The sequence below is a fragment of the Dermacentor silvarum genome, chromosome 3 (genome assembly GCF_013339745.2).
Source record: "Dermacentor silvarum isolate Dsil-2018 chromosome 3, BIME_Dsil_1.4, whole genome shotgun sequence".
NCBI classification, from domain to species: Eukaryota; Metazoa; Arthropoda; class Arachnida; order Ixodida; family Ixodidae; genus Dermacentor; species Dermacentor silvarum.
In genome coordinates, this window is record NC_051156.1 from 78104627 (window position 1) to 78128161 (window position 23535).

The 23535-nt window shown below is 47.2% G+C and overlaps 1 protein-coding gene across 2 annotated transcripts in view; it reads right to left on the minus strand.

Moving 5' to 3' along the window:
* The window catches only part of LOC119445524 (monocarboxylate transporter 3-like), a 66489-nt gene extending 43608 nt beyond the window's left edge, over positions 1-22881 (minus strand). For both annotated transcript variants that reach the window (XM_049663370.1, XM_037709790.2), the window contains exon 1: positions 22650-22881. In XM_049663370.1, the coding sequence (XP_049519327.1) occupies positions 22650-22791 (142 nt within the window). In that variant the 5' untranslated portion in view covers positions 22792-22881. The remainder of the gene's footprint in view (positions 1-22649) is intronic.
* Positions 22882-23535: the final 654 nt, after the last annotated feature.

Consider the following 23535-nt stretch of genomic DNA (forward strand, 5'->3'; position numbering starts at 1 on the left):
GATAGAAAATTTTATGAAATAGCAAAAGATGGGCGACCTTGCGGCGATTAGCTACCGGAATAAGTGGTAGGTTAGTTTACATTGAGATTTTACTCACGGTGCGGTTATAATTAGAAATAATGAAACGATTAGAATTATTTTGTACTTGTTGAAGTGAAGTAATAAGATTAACGCGACTGGGATCCCGTATTGGAGATGCATATTCAAGTTTCGAGCGAATTAGTCTTGTAAAGCTGTAGTTCTAAAGTAGACGCTGCTTTGTAAAAGTTGTGCCGTAAGTACCCGAGCATGTGATTAGCACTGCTAATGAGGTACTCCATATTAACGGTCCAACTTAAGTTATTTGTAATGTGTATACACCAAGATCTTGTTGACTGTGCTAGGATTAGAATTAGATCTGGATACGCGTATTTTACATTTGTTTACTACAAGAGACTCATTGCCAGTTTGCATGAAATCAATAACTAGGCTAGCCCAACACCATAAGAGATAGCTAGAAAAGGCAAGCTCTCACAACCGGCCAGCCTATTTCACACTTCACAAACTTGACAAATCACTAAAAACAATTATTCTTTCTCTTCAAACAGCAAATGACAAACCCGAGCACGCTCCCAAAAAGAATAAGTTCAGCTTAACATTCAGCGAATAAACAGCAGATGAGCAAGGGAAACCACAGCATGGGAACTTGTCTTCTCGCTGTGTGTCTCCTGAAATATGTTGCGCAATCCAACCTCTACTATGCTATACCAACACGCCCAGTACTCAACCTTGGCAGCTTTTCTTCGTCTCGGCCCTCACAAATATGTTTCCTTGGTGAAAGGTTGGCTCCAAGCTGAGGCTTTCCTTGCTGACCTCGCTTACTCAACTGAAGTGCGCATCTCCTGCAACCTCTTTGCCTTGTTTGAATACATATACGGAGATTCTTTTCAACATGAAACCGCAAGTTGCATTTCCCAAGGATCTGTGAGCATTAATTGGGCTTGCTTTTATGTTGATTTACTGTCCTTGTTTATTCACACAATATTTGCTGAAGTCCTCGTAGGCACTGTTGTCTCCGTAATGTTCCTTGGTTTCCCTAAGAGTACTCCACTTGTTTCAAAGCCTTTACTGCCACACCAGTACACTAAACGTCCAGCAGAAATATCAAGAGCAGACAATATGTGATGTAACATATAGCATATTGTGTCCCCCCCCCTACACTTCGTGCCTTTCCCGATGTGTTATGAGAGCTATGGGACATTGCAGCTTGAGCTTATCTTGCTCACAGTACATCTTTGCCGAGCAATTTTTTATGTTACTTTCTCTAATCTAGCTGAAATCATCGAACGCAGAGAATATAAAACATCTACCAGCACTGTATGCAATACAAGTATGAGAGTAGCTCAGCATAAGTATCGCTGTCTCCCTGCTTTAGCGGCACGCCGAACACGATGAGAAAACTTCGCTCGATTTCAGCTTTGGGTTCCATTTTATAGATGGTTATCTGTGTTTCTGTATGTTGTAAACTCAGTGACGAACATGAAGTCCACTTGACCTGTATGAAAATTGTGAGCATGTACTGCTTCATTCACCACTGACAATAAACAATGTAAGCTTACTTGTTTGAAGTGTTTTATTGCCAGTTGAGGCCTCTCGGTCACCTGGCGACATAATAAAAATATCCGTGGTCATCTTAGAATACAGTACACACGAATACCGCCTCGAAAGCGGTAACAAAACGCCCAGAACCAGCGAGTGAGCCGCGTGACGAGCCCTACGAACCACTAGTGTAGCGGCTATATTGCTCACTGCGTAATGATGATGATGATGATGTTAGTTTTTATTTTGCCAGCGCCATCTCTCAGTCGCATACTTTAGTTCACAACGCCACCGCTAAGCTTATTTTCGTTGCACTGTAGAAGGTACAGTTTCCCTTCTCTAAGTTTGTAAAGGTGTTCTGTGGCCCAAGCGCGCAATATCAGAGAGGAGCTGATCACCGAGATCGCGCCGCGTTTCGACGCGTGCGAGTCGTGCCGCACCGTCTGCGCATGCGTGGGCGCGCAGACGTGAGCTTGCGCGCGTCCGCATGCGTACGTGTGGTCTGGACTATAGCCCCCTGAAAAATTACACTATCTTCCCCTAGGGGAACCCTGAATAGTATGCGAAGCAGCCATGGGGTCGACTCAAGTTCCCATTAGTTTTCAGTTCGTCATTTCCGTTAGGTTGAGGTACGTAGCTAGCGTTATATTTACCGTTTGGTTTACATGGTAACTACAAAACTTTTCACTAAAGTGGCACCCCCCAGCGGAGTATGCAGCGCCTACCGTCGCGCCTCTAACCTAAGCTGCTTCGCATTATCGCGCGCGGAGCCGCAGGTGTTGCCATTCGTTGCGCAATCCGGAGAGGAGAGGAGGAATGCCGAGAGGAGAGGAGATGAGACAAGGAGGCGAGGGGGAGGAAGATGCGCATGCGCAGTGCGGGTTTGGACGCCGCACGGCGGATGGATGGAGTGAGGGAGAGAGTGACATAGCCCCGATCTAAAGCCCCTTGATCTTCATCAGGGGACTTTACCCCGACCATAAGCTGCTTTGCATCGAAAAAAGTTGTCGCAGTTTCACCTGAAAGGTGAAGCATCAATTGTGATAGCAAATTTGAAGAGAGCTATACGGAGTAATGCTAGCAGCTTTATCAGCTGTATAAACGTGGACATGCAGCAGCACCGGCAACACGCAGAACTGTTGTCGACGCCGTCGGCGTTTTGCCCGCGTTCGCTCAAAATGCGTGCGGCGTTGGTGACTGTTGCCAGAGCCTCTGATATAAATAGGCACTTGGTGCCGCAGCTAAACGTCGCCTCCCTTCCCTCCACCTCCCCCTTACGGCCTTTCGTGCGTCGGAAGAAGGCACGTTTGCTCTACATATATGGTGATTGTAGAGGAGGAAAGAGACGCCTACTTCTGCAGCCCTTAAGGGAGCACAGAGCAGAACGCGCGTTTGTTCTCCGCCGTGCGTTCACTCCCCGTCAAAGCGCGCGTCCCTCGCGCCCTTTCACTCGCACATACAGGGTTCGGCGCCACTTACCCCTCCTCGTTGGCGCTGAGCCGTGCTCCCTCAAGGGCTGCAGAAGATAGCGCCAACCTTTCCCTTTCCCTCAAGAACCACTTATATCATCTTATCATCGGCGACGATTTCATCTCCATTGACGTCATACGGAACCTCACGGCGACGGCGACGCCGACGGCAGAAATCTGTTTTTGAGTGTCCATATAATTGCTATCGCAATAATAAAAATTTGTCGCAGTTTCAACCGAAAGGCGAAGCACCAATTGCCATAGCAAGAGAAAGAGAGAAAGGTAAAGGAAAGACAGGGAGGTTAACGAGAGGTTATCTCAGGTTGGCTAACCTGTACCGGGGGAGGGGTAAAATGACGCGAAAGGAGAGAGAGAGAAAATAAGTAAAAATAAAGAATAAAAAGTTGTCGCAGTTTCACCTGAAAGGCGAAGCATCAATTGCGATAGCAAATTTGAAGAGAGCTATACGGAGTAATGATAGCAGCTTTATCAGCTCTATGAACTTGGACATGCAGCAGCACCGGCAACACGCAGAACTGTTGTCGACGCCGTCGGCGTTTTGCCCGCGTTCGCTCAAAATGCGTGCGGCGTTGGTGACTGTTGCCGGAGCCTCTCATATAAATAGGCACTTGGTGCCGCAGCTAAACGTCGCCTCCCTTCCCTCCCCCTCCCCCACGGCCTTTCGCGCGTCGGAAGAAGGCACGTTTGCTCTACATATATGGTGATTGTAGAGGAGGAAAGAGACGCCTACTTCTGCAGCCCTTAAGGGAGCACAGCGCAGAACGCGCGTTTGTTCTCCGCCGTGCGTTCACTCCCCGTGAAAGCGCGCGTCCCTCACGCCCTTTCACTCGCACATACAGCGTTCGGCGCGCGGCGACGATGGCGCTGAGCCGTGCTCCCTCAAGGGCTGCAGAAGATAGCGCCAACCTTTCCCTTTCCCTCAAGAACCACTTACCACCGGCGACGATTTCATCTCCATTGACGTCATACGGAACCTCACGGCGACGGCGACGGCGACGCCGACAGCAGAAATCTGCTTTTCAGTGTCCATATAATTGCTATCGCAATAAAAAATGAAGGAAAGAAAGGAAAATCACCCACGCACACAAAACAGAACTGTTTCTGTGGGCACTGTCACGCGGTCTGCGAAGGCGTTCTCGTGTTGCATAGTGTGAACGTTCCATCCTACGTAACACAGTGCAGAGTCACAATTTGTCACTGAATGCGGTGTCTCTCAAGTGACGCAGCAGTGCCTTCAGGGCGCCTCGCGCCGTTGTTTGTGTAGGCCAGTTTCCAAGGATGTTCTTTTATGTTATTGGGCGTTTGTCCAGTTGACCTATTGTAGCTGAGAGAGCTGCTCTCTGTGGGTTGAAATGAGGGCACTCACAAAGAAGGTGTGCGATTGTTTCATTACACCCGCAGAATTCACAAAGTGGCCTATTGGCCATTCCGATAAGAAAGGAGTAAGCATTTGAAAATGCTACTCCAAGCCATAGACGGACTAGAAGTGTGCAGTCCCGTCGTGGAAGGTTGAACGAAATACGGAGCTGTAAATTAGGGTTCAGGGCATGAAGGCGTGCACTTGTGAAATCGGATGAATTCCATTGTATCAATGTTAGCTCACGTGGAAGCGCGGAAATTTGCGATAGCAAATTAGTAGAGAGCTATACGGTGTAAGGATAGTAGTTTTATCAGCTTATAAACTTGGACATGCAGCAGCACCAGCAACACGCAGAGCTGTTGTCGACGCCGTCGGCGTTTTGCCCACGTTCGCACCGAACGCGCGCGGCGTTTTTATATAGATACGTATTTGGTGCCGCAGCTAAACGTCGCCTACCCTCCCTCCCTCCCGTCCCCCCACAGCCTTTCGCGCGACGGAAAAAGTTACGTTTGCTCTCTATATATGGAAAGGAGGAAAGAGACGGTTAATTCTGCAGCCCTTCAGGGAGCACGGCGCAGAACGCGCGTTTGCTCTCCGACGTGCGTTCGCTCCGCGTGAAAGCGCGCGTCCCTCGCGCCCTTTCACTCGCACATACAGCGTCCGGAGCGCGCCGACAATTTCATCGCCGTTGACGTCATACGGATCCTCACGGCGACGACGACGTCGACGCCGACGGCAGAAATCTGCTTTGGAGTGTCCATATAATTGCTATCGCAATAAAACTAAAGCGGGAGACACACGGTCCGATTCGGCGTCCGATGCAGCGTCCGACGCGCCGGAACGGCAGCCGTAAGGGCACGTTCACACTGGGGAATCCGGCGTCTACAGCGAACGGATTTCTCCTGCCGCCGAAATTCGCGTTGTTCATACTGCTTGCCTACCGCGCCGCCGGAACGTCGGCCAGACGCCTTGTGGCGTCGCAGACCCTACCCCGCAGCAGCATGGAGCTTTGACAGGCGTTTCACTCTGCTGCATCTAGTTTTCATACTCGGTGATAGAAACAGTGATTTTGTCAACAAAATGCAGTCAACTAAATGGAGAAAGCGTGGCAGAAACGATGCGAACGACACAACAAAGACGGTGCGTCGAGCAGACGACAGCTACTCAGCCTGGGAGCTCGCCTCAGCCTATGGGCGCTTGCCAAGGCGTTCGCTGGACTCACTCCGCCTTTCTATACACTCTATTGAAACTACGCACTTATCTACTCTCGTGTAGAGTTGGCATGTTTTTAGTTTGCGGCTCTTCGTCACTGCTTGCAACTACGATGATGCTAAGCCTGCTGGCATACACCTTGCTGGCGATGCACGACGCGTAGAAGCATTCGCCAAAGCAACGACGCCAGCGGTGGCGGGGGGTTCGTCCTGCAAGACCGCGAGAAGCTGGGTGACGCCACTTTTGTCAGGTCACGTTGTGCTTCACATGGTGCTTGTCGAAAACGATGGGGTGGGCACGCACCTATTCGATGAGCATTTCCGATGTCGCGACGAGCCTTGAAGACTGCGACATGACGAGCGCGTCGGACTTGGCCGCCATCTTTCGAATTTCTCACTCGCGCTCCGATTGGCCCGCGGTGAGGGAATCCGGCGGCAGCTGCCGCAAAAATCGGTCCAGGAGCGATCGGCGCGGAAAGGGCTATTCCGGCGGATCTCGCCGCCGCCGAACTGGGTTCCGCGCCGCTCCAGACGCCGAATGTCTCAGTGTGAACGCGCCCTAACCGAGGCGTTTTACAATGCCGAGGTGCCGGATCGGATGCCCGGCGTGCGACAAAATGGACAGATCTTCACCGTCCGACGCGTCCGACAACCGCGCCGTCGTTTGACCGCAGCCAATGACAGCGCGCCTGGCATGTGACGTTCTATGACATTCCCTCCACAGAGGCGGCGCCGGCGAGGCGGTTTCTCGACGCTTTTTTTTTTCTTGCCGGCTACAGCAGCATTGATACAATTCGTTTCTGGCACGAAATAGTTACCAGTTCGGTAAGATTACCTCGAACGTGTGCCTATTTTGCAAAGCAGCGCCTAGTACACTAGCACTCAGCTACTGGCGAGATCGGCCGGGAGCCGCGATGCGACAGCGTTTCGCAGGTAGACAGCACACACCGGCTGCCTGCATGAGCAAGGCTGCTCGTTTAGCTTGCACGCTTGCTCTTCGCAACGAGGGCGCCGAGTAATCAGAGTCTATAATTGTGGGTAATCTACGTGTACAGTGGTAATTGTGTCGGCAAAAATAAATTGTCGCAGTTTCACCCGAAAGGCGAAGCATCAATTGCGATAGTAATTAGTAGAGAGCTATACGGAGTAAGGATAGTGTTTTTATCAGCTGTATAAACATGGACATGCAGCAGCACCAGCAACGCGAAGAACTGTTGTCGACGCCGTCGGTGTATTGCCAGCGTTCGCACCGAATACGCGCGGCGTTTTTATATAAATAGTAGTGGTTTTATTGAGGAAGAAAAATGACGGTTATTTCTGCTGCCCAATAGAGAGCACGGCGCAGCGTCAGGGGAAGGGGAAAAAGGAGATAAATATGTTGAAAGGAAGGGAAGAGAAGGAGAAGCAGCAAGAGTCTCATCCGATCATGGAGGAGGCTGGTGATGATGAAGTGAGGCTGCTGTAGCCCACGTATCCAGGAAGACGCAGGTTGGCTGTAGCAGCGTACTCCTCCTGCAGAACAAGCACATCGTACTCGCTCCGCAATTGGTGCATGGAGAGGTCTGCCTGCCGCCGCCGAAACGAGTTTGCGCTCCACTAGAGCACGCTCGGGCGGCGGCGGCAATGTCCTGCTGCAGGCGGGAGGGGACTACCATGTATACTACTAGGTGGGGGCACGCCACCTGCCTTGAGGCAGATAGAACGCAGCTGTTGGTTGTCTATAGGCAGCAGGTCGGCGATCGCCCTGAGGAGGAGTCGCAGGTTCTTGTTCTCCTCATCGCTGGTGGACTGAGGAGCCTCCTTCGGGGACGGCCCTAGCTTGATGCTGCCCCACTTCTTTGCGCCTGCCTGTGGTACACGCTGCTGCAAGTGGGGTTGGGGGTGGTTTGTAGAGGTCGTGGGCTCCTTGTCAGGAGCACCGAGTGCTGCTGCAGCGTAGGTTTTGCCTCCGGTCGGTGTAACACGTGGCGGTCCAGAAGCAGCTGCTGCTGAGCTGGTGGTGGGGGTAGCCCGTAGGACCGCCTGGGCCTCGCGATGCGACAGGTGTGTGGGAGCTGACGCCTTTATCGTGGCCAGGCGCCGTTCTCTCTGCCATAGCTGGCAGTTAGGCGAGTCGGCTGGATGTGGTCCTCCACAGTGCAGGCATCTGACCCTGCTCGAACAGCACGATTGCATCTGGTGTGGGCCACCGCACCGCAGGCACCGTACCGGTCTCTGGCAGGTTGCTGTGGCGTGCCCGTAGCACCCGCAACGTAGGCACTGCAGAGGGCGAGGCCGGGAGGGCCGCACCTCGAAGGGCATGCTGAAGATGTAGATCCTTGCGGGGGGGTAAGGGGTAGCAAAACGCAGCACCAGGGTGGTGCCCTGTCGCTTAGCCGCGACCACCCGTACCTTCCACGATACGGCAGCCAGCAGGTACTCATCGGTGTAGTTGCCATGTACGCCTTGCACCACGCCGCTGCTCTGGGTGCGGTCGGCCGGAAGGCGCGCGGTCACGGGCATCCCGGCGATCTCTGACGTGGCCAGCAGGTGCTCCGTCCATTCCGGCGATGCCGCGTCCGCAGCCACAATGTTCTTCTTCGTGTTCACGCGTACCTCCTTCACTCCAGGAAGCGCGGAGAGCGCCTGCGCGATGGCGAGGCGGGAGGTACGGGGAAAGGCGGCACCGTTGTGTGCCGGACAAAATAGCACTGTGCGGGCTGTCAGTGGCGAGGTGGGGACAGAAGTTGTGGGAACCCCGGCAGTTTATATAAATAGACATTTGGTGCCGCAGCTAAACGTCGCGTCCCCTCTCCCCCTCCCGTCCCCCCCCCCCCCCCCACAGCCTTTCGCACGACGGAAAAAGTCGTGTGTGCTCTCTATATATGGGCCGGAGGAAAGAGACGCTTAATTCTGCAGCCCTTCAGGGAGCACGGCGCAGAACGCGCGTTTGCTCTCCGACGTGCGTTCGCTCCCCGTGAGACCAGCGCGTCCCTCGCGTCCTTTCACTCTGACATACAGCGTCCGGAGCGCGGCGATGATTTCATCGCCATTGACGTCATACGGAACCTCACGGTGACGCGACGACGCCGACGGCAGAAACCCGCTTTCGAGTTTCCATATAATTGTTATCACAATAAATTAAGCGCACTTCGACTAGTTCGGAGTGGATCGCAAGAGCCGTCGGCAGTGGCGTCCGCCAAGCTAGGCCTACAGGCCCTCGCGCGCTCGCTGTCAGCGGAGCCGTCAGTGGACAACACACCATTGCGAAGTGTTTTGTCGCTCGCGAAGACGTAATTTTAGCGACAGTGTTCGCGTAAAGCAAAGCGGCATTGCGCAAAGTTTATTTTGTATTTCTCGACGACGATCGATATGAATACAGCGTAATATGAAGTCTTCCGAGCGTACAAGCTGGGGCGCAGAATCTGGGCGGAGCTTATGCGCCGCTCGTTCGTTCGGCATGCACGTCCCGTGTGCCCCGAATCATCGTATGACGCATGCTGGAGCATGCGGCGCCGCACGTCGGATCGGACGCCGAATCGCACTGTGTGTCTCCTGCTTAATAGTGGCGACATGGTTTTATGTTGCCGCCGCAGCTGCGGCGTAGGAGCATGAGAGAAGGCAGGCGAGAAGGTGTGCCTCTCCCATTTCGTTGAGCACCGTCACGTGGTATTTTCCACGGCCTTTTCTCTATTTTCTTGAATTTCTTTCCCGTCTCGGTGCAGTCGCCGTCAAGACAGTTCGCCGTCGAGTTGCTGCGGCGAGACATTTGTAAGGGATTTGATGTGTTTTGGGTAAGGTTCCTGGCTACCCGCGTCATTGAAGAACTCCGTCTTTGTTTTATCTTAAGGATTGAGTTTAGGTGTGCTGAAGGTGCAAAAGTATACTAACAAAGTTTTTTATTTGTTCACGGGCTAGGCAAATCAGGCATGATTAAGCTTAGGCATGAGTAGACTTGTGCGACGGTTGCTTTCTCGGTGATCATTCAGATATTTTCTCCTGATTACGCTTCCTTCAACCAGCTCCTATGCGTCACTGTGAAGTGCGTAGGCTGTCTGCTGTCATATATGTATATAGTGCTAAAAAGTAGGGCGTGTTAATTTACTACTCAGAGTGCGTGGCTTTGTCAGTCCGTGCCTTTTTAGGCGCTGCAAATATATTTTGCGAGGACAAGTTGCTCTTGACAAGTGTAAATCATTTTAACTATTGTGAGTGAGGTTTATAGCTGGAAAGGTATACGCTGGGATTTTGAACCGGGACATCGCGCACTGTCGTGCACGTGTTGACGGGAACGGGTAAGTTTCGGAATATTGAAACTTCGTTGCACCAGTGAACAACTTACGACTGCACGACTCTCTGCACGACTCCGCGTGATGAAAACGTCGTGGCTGTGCATGCTATATATATGTTGTACATTTGTGCCTGTATACTTTTCGGTACAAACTTCGTCCATGACAGTCCTTTTGTGAACGGAAGGCAGTGTGTGTGACGCCACGTTTGGGTGCTGGATAAGGTTGCGTAAACCATAGATAAATAGTATCCGCTATATATGGCATTTTATATTTCAAAAGCGCACTTGTACGAGAGGCTCTATAGTGCGCTTATTGTATAGTGCGCTTAATACAGTGCGTAATTCGCCATGCGGTAATTATGCTCAGATTGCATTTGCATTTTCACTGAATCAGGACGTGACTGCTTTGCATTACGGATGTTCGGATGAATGAAAAAGTAATCATTTGAACGTGTGCTGCGCGTATCAGCTCTGTAACAGTTCTTTCCTTTTGCGACGCGAAGTCAAGCTTTCGCGTTCGGCGCACCCTGTGCTTGTACAAGGGGAAGTCAAAAAGTAAAGTGACTTTTGAGAAAAGGTGCATTTATTCTAATAATAGAAAACTCAAACATACATTATTTTTCTACATAGCCTCCCTGCACTTGAACACACTTTGCCCAACGTTTCACAAGTTTTTTATTCCGTACGAAAAAAAGTTTTAGGCTGCACGTGTAACCAATTTTGCACCGCATCAATGACTTCGGCATCCGGTTGCAAATTCCTCCACTGAGCGCTTCCTTATATGGTGCAAACATGAAAATCGCTTGCAGCCAGGTCTGGACTGTATGGCGGGTGCTCCTGCGATTCGAATTCCAACTCCTTTATTGTTTCGGTCCGTCCGTTTGGCGGAATGTGGTCGAGCGTTATCTTGCTGCAGGATGACACCTTTTCGTAGTTTTCTACGACGTTTGGATCTGATAGCAGGTTTCAGTTTAGTTCGCAACACACCACAATAGTTCTCACTGTTCACAATTTCGCCTCTTGGGCTGAAATGAATGGCTACCACACCTTCCATGTCCCAGAATAGTGTAAGCACAATCTTACCAGCTGATGGTTGATGTTTAAATTTCTGAACTTCTGGTGATGATGAGTGTTTCCAAACCATCCTCGCAGCCTTACTTTCCGGTTCGTGATGATGTACCCAAGTTTCATGTACAGTAACAATTTCCTGTAAAAATTCACGTCCCTCGCGACGATAACGCGCCAAATGTTTGCGAGAGATGTCTAACCTTTGTGCCTTAAGCTAAGCTGACAACACTTCCGGGACCGACCTTGCACACACTTTCCGAAAATTTAGCTTGTCGTGTAAGATGGAATACGCTGAACCATGACTGATATGTAAAATATTGGCGATTTCGTCCACTGTGATTCCTTTGTTTTCCATCACCATACCCTCAACGAACAAACAACCCTTTTTCGTTGACGTCGATGGCCTGCCCGATCTTTCGTCGTCACATAAAGAAGTTCTTCCCTGTTTGAAAACCTCTATCCATTCGTACATCTTGCTTCGCGATAGACAACTGTCACCATACTGCGCTTGCATTCGACGAATAACTTCCGCAGGTTTAACACCTTCCGCAAAAAAAAGTCCACGCATCTCCACGAAGTGAATCATGACGAGTGGGAGAAGCACTGGGGATCGTTCTGACTGTAAATCACCCGTGACATTACCCACTAGCGCATGTAAATGAGTGACAACGCGTGTGTACAGTATATACAATGGTTTATTTGTCATAACTTGTATGTCGTGTTCAGTTCTGGATGCTGTTGTCCCTTCATTATCACTGCTTTGTGGTCCATGAAATGTAGAGCCAATGGTGCTTCGATGGGGTCTAGCCTGAATGTGGCAAAGCCAAGGTCTATGCACGTTATATATATATATATATATATATATATATTCCGCGTTATATGTTCCACACTGCACAGACCTATATACAGGGTCTGAGTTTTCCACTCACTCCAAAAAACACATTGGCACGGTCCCATGCAAACAGCACTTTTCATCCTAGCAGGCGTTTGAATGCAAGAATCATTACTGAAACGGTCGCTCCTGTGTCCACTGAGGTCATTGTTGAGACGCCGTCTACACGCACACACAACGTGTTTTCACACATGCAAATTGGCGGAGGTATTTCTCTCAAAATCAAAGACTGTCCAATGGCCTAGTTTACCGGCGAAGGACGACGAGTAACGGCACCGGGGAGACGGTGACCGGTGTACATGAGGAGCAGGCAGTGGTGTAAAGCTCCGATCGGAGGCAGAGGAATGGTTTCGCAGTGTTCCCGGGGTATCGTTGGACATACCGCTTGGATAGGTGTACGCACGGCCAACGCGTTGCTGGCCACGTAACTATGGCGACGCCGGTGCGCCCAGGAGCGAACGACCGAACTGCGAGGGCGAGCGATGAGGGAAAGCGCGACCAGCGAGGACAGCCGGCGACTGAGAGGCCGGGTGAGGAGGAATGTCGCTACCTTTAGTTTTATTCAGGTGGCTTAGCATAGGCGGAAAGTTCTCATTTTTCCGGGGGGTGGGGGGGGGGGGCTGTGGCCCGACCAGCTTTCCGAGACCTACCCATATATATATATATATATATATATATATATATATATATATATATATATATCATGAACGAGAAGAAAGGGAACCGAGGGGCCCGATTTTTATTATCATATCATAAGAAGCCAACACACAATGAAACCAAGGACAGCATTGGGGAAATTACTTGTACTTACTAATTGAATGAAAGAAATGACAAATTAATGGAAATGATACGGAGGAAAAAACAACTGTCCGCAGGTGGGGAACGAACCCACGTCTTCGCATTACGCGTGCGATGCTCTCATCATTGAGCTACCGCGGAACCGTTTTCACATCCACTTTCTGGGGTATTTATGTTTTACCACTAGAATTAACCCTGGGAGTGTTAGCCAGTGCCACCACTCACAAACCTAGGGGCGGATGTGGAACATCCTTTCTGCCGAAGGCATCACGACCACGTGATCTTTTTGGGTGATGGCAACTGGTCAATAAACCCACATATGCTACCTGAGGCATCAATGTTGCCGGATTCGAGCCCTCGTTACGAGGGCTCGAAAGTCGGGATAAGTGGCAAAAAAAAAGCTTTGCTTTTATAATACTGCTTTGGCGATGGTATGAAAATGAGAGAACGACGTCATTCAGCAAACCGCTGATGTGTGACAATGTTTGCTTGAAGCTGCAGCTGGTAACGTTGAAATATATTCTGTCACCTGAATGTAAAGTCTATCTCGCGTGCTCTGCGTGGCCGTTCAGCGTTTAGTTCCGCATTTCGATGAGGGCGAAATGCGAAAACACACGTCTACTTAGATTTAGATGCGCGTTAAAGAACCGCAGGTGGTCAAAATTTTCCGGAGTCCCCCACTACGGCGTGCCTCATAATCAGATCGTGGTTTTGGCCCGTAAAACCCGATAATTTCATTTTTAAGCGTTTAGTTCTGCCCTGGTCTTGCATTCAGCCATAGGAGAAAAGTAAAATATTAACGAGGTGTAAGGAGTGTGCCCGAAGTCGGGGTGGGTGCCTCGGTCTTACAGTTTGCTGTTTTGCCTCTTTACTTACCAAGAGCTTCAGAAAATGCTCCGGTAAAGCACCTGTTACCTTAGCAAATAGTGCTTGTTTTGGACTCGCAAAAACGAGCGGAAAGCAGATGCGAAGCAATTTGTCGGATTTCTCAACCGGTCATTTCGCTTTACTAGTCATTTATTTAACAATTTAGCGTTGTGTAGAGCCTGCGAAAATTGTTCACAAGTCCAATGACTAAATTGATCATAACGTTCTCTTTGCTGTTTATTTTAATTCAGGAACTGTCCGTAGAAGAATTTTCAGGTGTTCAAGTTAGTTTCTGAATAATGGCGAAGGTGACCAAGCGAAAGCTCAAACGACAAAGTATGCATCATGCAAATTAAGCTTCATAGTTTGCGAAGGTGCACAAAATGAACTGATGGGGTATGCGCAGGCAGGTACGGCTTGCTGTAAGGAGAATGTAGTTGCAAACATGGGTACGTAACGCCGTCATTCGGTCAACCTGTACGTCGTCTTAAGCAGATTTGCGCCATGCGACAAAGCAAATTCCCCCGCGCGTTCATGCTTCAAGCAGTGTAACAGCATAGGAAAAGCGCAAGCTACAAATTTCAGCCCCTCGGTTTCCTCGTGGTAACTGTCGTGAACTGCACAATTACTAGTGATGCACGCTAGCGGCCACTAAAAGCTGTCATTACAATACATGCTGCCGTTCCACCGGTATGCAAGGGACGACTCAATGACGTGGGAAATCATAGAACGTAAAGGTAAGCTTCAGCTCGGGTGCTCCTATCTAAATACTTCGAAATGAAGAAATCGTTTTTCTTGGGAACGACTGCATTGAATTAGGCGACATTGGTTGCTTTTAAAAGTAAAATTTTTAAATCTAGTGACTCTTGAAAGTTGAAATTTGATTTCGGCCGTAAATATCTCATAAAAATGGTTTAATATCAAAACATTTCGAAAAGCCAAACTATTATGTTTACAATTGTACCTCAGCTTTGAAAAACCATGTAATTCGGTTAACTACAGCTAATAATAAATCTGAAGTGGATCAAATTGATGTATTAGATAACGCTATGACATATACCATTATTATATGAGCAGGACTTTAGCAAAACACTTGTAAACATTGTAACAAATTGACGGAAGATGTAAAATCATATATTAAATTACAACAGATGCAGGTGCAGTTTAGCGATGCTGTTTATACAACAGCGATATCTGTTTTTGGGAACAGAATCTTTGTGCTTCTTTTTTTTAAATATACTAATTTTACGCAATTTCCGTAACAAATTACAGGCCCTAAATAAAACGGCAGCCTACAACAGACACCAAAATTTACATTTCTCTCACAATTGCAAAAAATTTAATTCATATTATTCCAGGAATAGTTTCAAAAAGGGGGTTTCTGGTCGTTTTACATGTATTTGAAAAGGAAGCATCACAGTTGGCCTCAAGCTATAGCTTCGCCTTAACCACGTCTTGTAAAAAAATGGAAGTAGATTTTTTTCGATGGTTATCCCGCCATTGTGGTAACAATGGAAATGATGACTCAGGGAAGGTTGATCAAGCATCACATGAAGAAGACCAGTGCGTCTCGGTTCTGCTGTTGAGGAGAGACACTTCGAGAGAACTTTGACTTCTGGCATACACAGCCTTATTAGCCGATGTAAAACCGCGCATATAAGGCGCGCCAGTCTGCACAGTCGAAACCCTTCGCTCCAACTTGGACTTCCGCCTGGATTGCACCGACGCGAAGCACCTTTTTCACATCGGTTGTGGTTGAGAGTTGCCTTCACGAGAGCTTAATCAGCACTAATTAGAATGGGTGCTAGTCCAAGAACATAGGCTACCTATTGTGGCTTATCCACCGCGGTGGCTCAGTCAGCTAAGGCGTTGCACTGTTGAGCACGAGATCGTGGGATCGAAACCCGGCGGCCGCCGCAGCCGCATTTCGATGGAGGCGAAATGCAAAGAACGCACGTGTGCTTGCGTTGTAGTGCACGTTAAAGAATCCCAGGTGATCAAAATGAATCCGGAGCTTTCTACTACGGCGTGCCTCATAATCAGAACTGGTTTTGGCGCATAAAACTCCCGAAAGAAGAAGAGCCTACTGTGCCACTGACAATACAGAATCCAGACACTACTGCCACATCATCCCCACCGATCAACGGCCCAGAGGTGGTGAAGGCACTATCGTGCTTTATGAAATTGGTTGGATTGTAAGAACTTGATTTTGGGCGAGTTGCTTCATCTAGAGTATAACTTCAAGAAGCGCGAAAAGACGAAGACCAAAATCGAAAGCGAACACAACAGGGTGGGTGCTCTACTACCAACTGGAAAATTTATTGAAGGAACAACCATCTTTATAACATGTCAAAAAACACCAACAAAAAGTTTCAAAGGCATGCGTACTGCCTACAAGTAGAGGTGCTTATCGAGGAAACTTAGCTAAAGTTTTGTTAGACTGAGTCATGCTGTGCTTACACATTTATCTCCTGCTTTGGTGGTGCAGTAAGCTTCTACTATTTGTCTTTTTTGCTCTCTGCATTCTTCAGAAACATAGTGTCACGGAACAAAGGGGTACATGCGCATTTATTGGGATGCGCAGCTAAATGGCTGCCTGTGCCTGCTTTTTTACATTGTTTCTATGCCACCCAGTTTTATCATTAAAACATTGCCCGGTTTGTCCTATGTACTACACTCGTCCGCATTTTAACCGTATCTCGTGAACGACGTCAGAGGTGCACCTGGTGAATTATTTGTCGTGATTGGTGGTGCATTGCTGGCGTTTCCAATTTTTCATTGCATTGCATAGCTTCGAGAGTTTGCAGGGAACGGGAAACACTAGGTTGATTTGGTGCCTGTTCGCCACTTTCTTAAGATTATGGGATAACTTCTGAACATATGGTATTACTTTAAAAGGTATCTTTTCTTCTTGCTGCTTTTCGATTTTTCTTCCTGAGTGCCTTATTTTTTGCAGGGGTGTTTCAGACAGAGCTGCAATGACAAAAGATGGGTAGCCGGCTGTTTTAAAGCGTTCTATCTGCTGTTAGAGGCTATTTTTCATTTGATGCTCACAGGACTTATTCAATGAAGCTTGAATACATGAGATGGCTATTCCCCTTTTCACGAGTTTTGAATGCACACTGTCATAGGGAAGCAAGCCTTTCTTTGACCTGGCTTCATATGCCCAGCAAACATGGTTTTTTATGCAAAGGGAATATTAATATCCAAGCTATTTCTCTTTTCACGAGTTTGAATGGACAATGTCATAATGAAGCAAGCCTTTCTTTGACCTGAGTTTATAAGCCCACCAAACATGTTGGTTTCTTGCAAATGAAATAGTAATATCCATCGAATTGAATGTTATTATTATTCGTAATTTCAAAGGTGAAATTTAGTCATCCACCGTGCATACTAAGAACTCCCAGAATATTTTTCACTTCTTCGTCAAAGCAATAGCCTGGTCACTGCGTTAGAAGAACGAAGCAGCCGTCCACGTAGCGGTAAATGTAACTCGGGAGCCTACTAAAGCGGCGCAAATGCGATTGCCAATGCTAGATAAAAAAATATAGCTAAGTATGGGTACAATGGATGATTCGATACAAATACAGGTGCGTTGGATATAAAAATGTCTGTTGTGATTAATGGCTGTTGATTGAAGATAAAATTGTAAGAGCGTTATAAAATTGTCATCGCTTATGCCTACTGAGTTTTTAAATTCCAGTTCACCTGTTTCATTGATTATTTCACGTACAGAAACCAGCAAACCGTCACAGGGAAGTAAATAAAACGGATCTTCCACATAGACAGAAAACCGTTGACGCCATTCACATTTGTAACACAAAATTTCCACAGTTCACTGACAAATTCATCAGAACTTCTCACTCGGTAGAGGTCATTCACCGGCAGCTTCTTTAGATGGCCTTGCAAAAACCGTCCGACATGCAACTTCCACGACTTTTCGGATACAATAATCTTTAACGGGTAGTTCGGCTTGTGTGTTTTGCTCGTAAAGAACACTGCCATAAGCCGAGATTCCGATTTGCTACTAAGCTTCTTTAAGTAAGATTAAGTTTCGTTTTGCAAGTTCCTTAAGAGCAGCTTTTTGTTGCTGTTTCGGATCGAATTTGACTGCCTTGAAATTCTTCACACTTGCTAAAGAAGCTGCTGGTGAATGACCCGTACCGAGTGAGAAGTTCCGATGAAATTATGAGTGAACTAAGGGGACCTTGTGCTACAAATGTGTATGGCTTCAATGAGTTTTCTGTCGATATGAAAGATCTGTTTTATTTACTTCCCTGTGATGGTCTGCTGGTTGCCGCACGTGAAATAATCAATCAAACAGGTGAACTAGAATTTCAAAACTCAGTAGGCATAAGCGTTGGCAATTTCATAACGCTCTTGGAATTTTATTTTCAGTCAACAGCCACTAATCACAACGAAAACTTTTATATGCAACCCACCGGTCTCTGTATCCGATCAGCCATTGCCCCCATACTTACCGATATATTTTTATGTAGCACTGACAAACGGATTGGTACCGCTGTAGTTCCCTCCGCAGTTACTCACGTTTACCGCTACGTGGACGGCTACTTGGTTCTTCTAAGCAGTTATCAGACTATTGCTTCGACGAAGAAGTGAAAGATATTCTGAGAATTTTTAGTATGCACGGTGGAGGACTAAATTTCACCTTTGAAAGGACGAATAATAATAAAATTCAATTGGATTGATATTAGCATTTCATTTGCAAGAAACCAACATGTTTGGTGGGCTTATCAACCCTGATCAAAGAAAGGCTTGCTTTCCTATGACAGTGCCTATTCAAAACCCGTGAAAAGGGGAATCGCCATCTCACGTATTCAAGCTGCATTGAACAAGTTCTGTGAGCATCAAATGAAAAACAGCCTTTTACAGCAGATAGAATGCCATAAAACTGCCGGCTACCAATCGTTCGTCATCACAGCTCTGTCTGTAACACTCCTGCAAAAAATAAGGCACTCAAGAAGAAAAATCGAAAAGCAGGAAGAAGAAAAGAGACCTTTTTACGTAATACCATATGTTCGGAAGTTACCCCATAACCTCAAGAAAGTGGCCAACAGGCACCAAACCAACCTAGTGTTTCCCGCTCCCTGCAAACTCTCGAATCTATGCAATGCAATGACAAATTGGAAACTCCAGTAATGCACCACCAATCACGATAAAGAATTCATCAAGTGCACCTCTGACTCTAATCATGTTCTCTAATCATGTTTCTGTCACCAGCTTTCGAGAAAATTGGCGCTGATTTTCTCAGATCTTTGTGACGTCGCCGATGAAAAAAGCACCCGTGAAGTTTGTTTCGAATAGCATGAGTTGACGTGAATATTCAAGATGCATCATTAACACGAAAACCAACCAGTTTTATATCTGTCTTAACGGAAAGAAATACACTTTTTATCTGATAAGGATGAACTAGCGGAGACGTTTACTTTGTCCGCGTAGACGAAAAGTGATGCTTCGAGCATATAAAAGTAGTACTGAAACACACAATGAGTTTTTCATGTTCGTAGCATACCAGTCAGTTATAAGAATTGACTTGAAACGCGACTATGCCGCTTAGCTGTTTCCAGGTTTCACGTGTAGATGGTTAGTCAGTTAGAACGCTAGCCTCTATTTTCGTTATTTTCTTGGTATGATCAGTTGATTGCATTATTGCTGAAAGGTGACACCGAATAAAGCCAATAGGACGCCATTGCTGTAGTTCATGACTACATCACGTCGTGTGAATTTTCTGTGATCGGAAGCTGTGCGGTGCACAATTTCTACGCACCAGGTACATATTTTGCACGGCGTTTTTCCTTCCTTCAGCACGCCGACTGCGTGTAACATTGCTTCCCTCACACCACTGGTGGAACCAGAGGCGGGTCCCTCTGAATCGGTGGTGAGCGTAGCTTTATTTGATGTTCACCAAACTGTTTGCACTTCTCCTTCTTCACTTCTGTGCAACTGAACGCTCCTAACTCAATTCACACTCTGGTATCATTTCGTTCACATAACTTCTTTCACCGCACTCGACTGCTTTTGATGCCCATTTCGTCACTTCTATGTGGCCGACGTCTTGGCTCCTCTTCGGCGGCCTATTCGGGCAGCAACCCAGTGGGGTATCTGGGGGATTGGCCTAGGATGTTCACATAACCAGTGACCCATTCCCAGTTGCACATACCTACTGTCTCAAGTTGTCTATTCGGGCATATAACGAGCGGCACATGCCCAGTGGGACACACCGAGTGGCCCAAGGACAGCAGCCAGAAGCCAGCACCCACAATATGGGTGCAAGAGCGACCATTGAGCTTCTCTTTAAAAGGCCACAGGCATATGTATGTACTAAACACGAGAAGGTACAAAAGTCGCTGGAATGTATCGTGCGACATTCAGCACCCAGTGTCAATACGCCCGAAGGCTCAGGTGAGAAATCGCGGGCGTCCATTGACCTCGTAAATCGCTTCGTGAACTGCTGCAAAGAAAGCATCTCTGACGTGTTGCTTTTATGAGCACCGAAAAAGCTACTGCAAGCATGGTTGTTGCTTCGATAAAGAATCCACAGCTGTTGCTCTTGTTTTTAACATATTTTATCAACAAAGAGCGGCCGGGGACTATCGTCTTCTCCTTTCCAGGGTTTTACGTGGCAAAAGCAGTTCTGATTAAGAGGCATTAACTTTGATCACCTGGGGTTCTTTAACGTGCACTACAAAGCAAGCACACGGGCGTTTTTGTATTTTGCCTCCATCGAAATACAGCCGCCGCGGCCAGGATTCGATCGCGCGACCTCGTGCTCGGCAGCGGAACGCCTTAGCCACTGAGCTGCCGCGGCCGGTGCCGTGCAATATCTTACTGCTTCCGCTAGCATTATACAGATGGAAGCAGCCTTGTGCTGAAGCAACGTGTGTCTCTCTGTTTATTTATAACCTAAATGCATACAGGTTTCTGTATGAGTTTATGCGTAAATGTTCGTCGGAGATTATTCGGCCCTACGCATTGTTACAGGCTTGAGAAGAGGCAAGGTGCAGGAAAAGGCTAAATAAAGTGACCGAAAATGTCACATAAAGCAAGCATAAACGGCCACGCGCGGGCACCACGATGGCGAGGTTGACACGATTGCTCACGCATGAGAAAGTGCGCAGAAAAGGAATAAACCTAAACTGATATGCTACGCCCTCTTTACAATTATGCACTCACTACGGCAGGTTGCAGCCAAAAACGCGTGGAGGATGTCAATATGCAAAATAGTTATCAGCCTTCGAGTAAGCACGTGTCGCCTTAGGCAGCCTGCGCTTTCACTGCTTCTATAGAGACAAAGCACCGTAATTTCTGACCAATTTCAACACGTCTGGATTCCTTCAAAGCGATGATTGGTGCTGCAGTATTGCCCTTAGTGTCTTCGACGAGCAGTACACTCTCCTACATGTTGTTTCTATTTGATAATTACTGTAATTTTCATTATGCACCCGATATCATCGCATTTTTCTTTTACATTTCTCATTTACAAGCTTCTCAGTTGACCTGACTTTCAATTGTGTAGGGCAGTAATAGTACCAAATGATGTAAACAATACTTGTGTGTCCTGGCAGACTTCAAGGAACTTCTCGTTTTTATCAGATTGTGATCATTTAATATTCGATCAGATTATCGAATGTAGTTTTCCTTGAATATTCGTATTCGATTCGAGAGTATCGCTATTCGAACGTCCCTACTGAAAATCTAGAGAAAGCAGGTAGTCAGTAATCTGCAAAGTCCGTGACCTGCAAACAATGACTACAAACAAATACCGTACTCACATTTCTAACAAATGTGAACTCGTAGCCACATTCCGCTCTTCAAGAACACAAATAAAGATTACTTATAACGGCTGAACTACACCCGCAAACGCTTATAATTTACCTGTACCATTTGGGTGTTCACAGTACCGCACTAATGAGAAGCCCCATTCCTATGCAAACACAATGTCGGCGCCGCGTTTAGTCGTGCCACGATGCAGAACAAACAAATTACGTGCTTCGCATAACGCCTCTCAGTAGGAAGAAAGCGAGCATTTGATAATTAATTGCAAGACATCAAATTAACCTTCAAAAATGAAACGTTTGTTGCGTGCGTACCTAAAGCATAGCACGGAAGAGCCTGGTATCACTCCTCACGCTAATTCAACGACAATCAGCCGACGACACTGACCGATGAGTTCGCAGGATAGTGCGGCATTAAAAGGCAGAATAAACGAAGTTCATGAAAAGACACCAAAAAAAAAAGTCTTTTCTCTTACATATCCTGGGAACGGTTTCCGAACAATTAGTGATCCGAACAAGCAAGAAACAAGTTTGAAGTACTGAATGTACGCAGAAGCAAGGCGACCGAGAGTGAAAGGTTGGGGTCATCTAGAATTTAAAGTAAGGGCTTTTTAGGTGAGAAAGAGAACCTGCATCACAGTACCTACATTGCGCAAGAAAAAATGGGAAACTGCAGGAGTGGGAGGACTATGCTGACAGACGTGTAGCTGCTTTGGGTGAAGAATGAGATGATTCAAAGCATTTGTACCTTCACAAAAAAAGAAATATAAAAGAAGCTCCCTAATTCGGACGCAGCTATATGCGAACGCTAGGTACTATAAGGCACACTCCTCAATCTCTAGAAGGAGATCGCCAATCGCTGTGACCCGGTCATACTAAATGCCACTGGCGCATGCAGAACCTGTGATCTTTTGAGTCTGTTGTCCCGAAGCTCTTTCTAGACGGCAATCTGAAGAGTCTGATTTCTAATCAAGTTTAATTATAAACTGACGTGCTATTTATATAGGGTGTTACTAAAACACACATCCAGCTAGAGATGTCAAGAAGGAGAAATGTTTTTTTTTGGCACACACCTTTATATTCACGCTTACTTCAGTCTAAAAACCTTATAATGGAGACATTTCACGAAGCACCTTGTTATAAATTTTTCACACACGCATCATAGCATGCAAGAAATATGGCAACGAGTGTTGAACAAGCTCCACACCAGCTCGTGAGATATCCCTCTGACGAATAATAGTGTCTGGTGCATTGAAGCCCAAAGGGATCAGTCAGCTTTGGTTTCTTTTTTGCTCGGCTTAATGGAGCTGATTTCCTACCTGCTGTCATCCAGCTGTGCACACTGTCAGGTCCGTGGCGCTGTAACCTTGTCTTTTTCTCCAGTTGGTCAGGATCGGACATTCTGCTAGGCACTGCTTCGTTCTGCTCGCTCTCGTAAGAGACAAACTTCCTCGTAAACATATATATTGGTCGCGTATAGCCAGACGCCGACGCCAGCTTTCTTGAGCGATCGCTGTTTACAGTCTCACGAAATGTACTGATGTGTGCGGGGAATGATCTTGCGCCCGGTAGCAAAAAATGCACGCAGGTGGTTTGCAACGTTGTTTTTTTTCTCCCAAGGGTTCTTCAACTGCTGCAGAACCGCGTGGTGGATCTTCACATACCGGAAGGATATTTTTTTTTCTTACTGGCATTCGAAGTACGACAACACTTAGAAAGCTCAAAGGTGACAAAACGGATTGTCTTGTCACGCGTTGCTTAAACCAAGTAGGCTTGACGTCACACGTTTATTATTCTCCATTTTTTGCTTCTCCAGAGCTCGCTCCGCATGATGTGTGGCTCTAACTCGGTAAAAGCAAATGCTATGCACGGTTTTCCTACGGTCTGTGTGGATACGCTATTGAATGAGTGAACGTTAATAATGGTATAATAGAATAACATTAGGTATATTGTTCTCGTAGTTTCAAGAAGATGGCGAAATCAGTTAGGTTTTTATATGCGAAGCATTTCTTGGCGCACATTTGCCACTTCGACAGTATCTATCTATCTATCTATCTATCTATCTATCTATCTATCTATCTATCTATCTATCTAGCCGGCTACGCCTTGGCGCTCTCATCGTCGTTGCGTTAATTTGGTAGGTACCAACATTGGCATAGTATGACAACAGTGTATGACGAACCTAAATGATAGGTTATGACATGA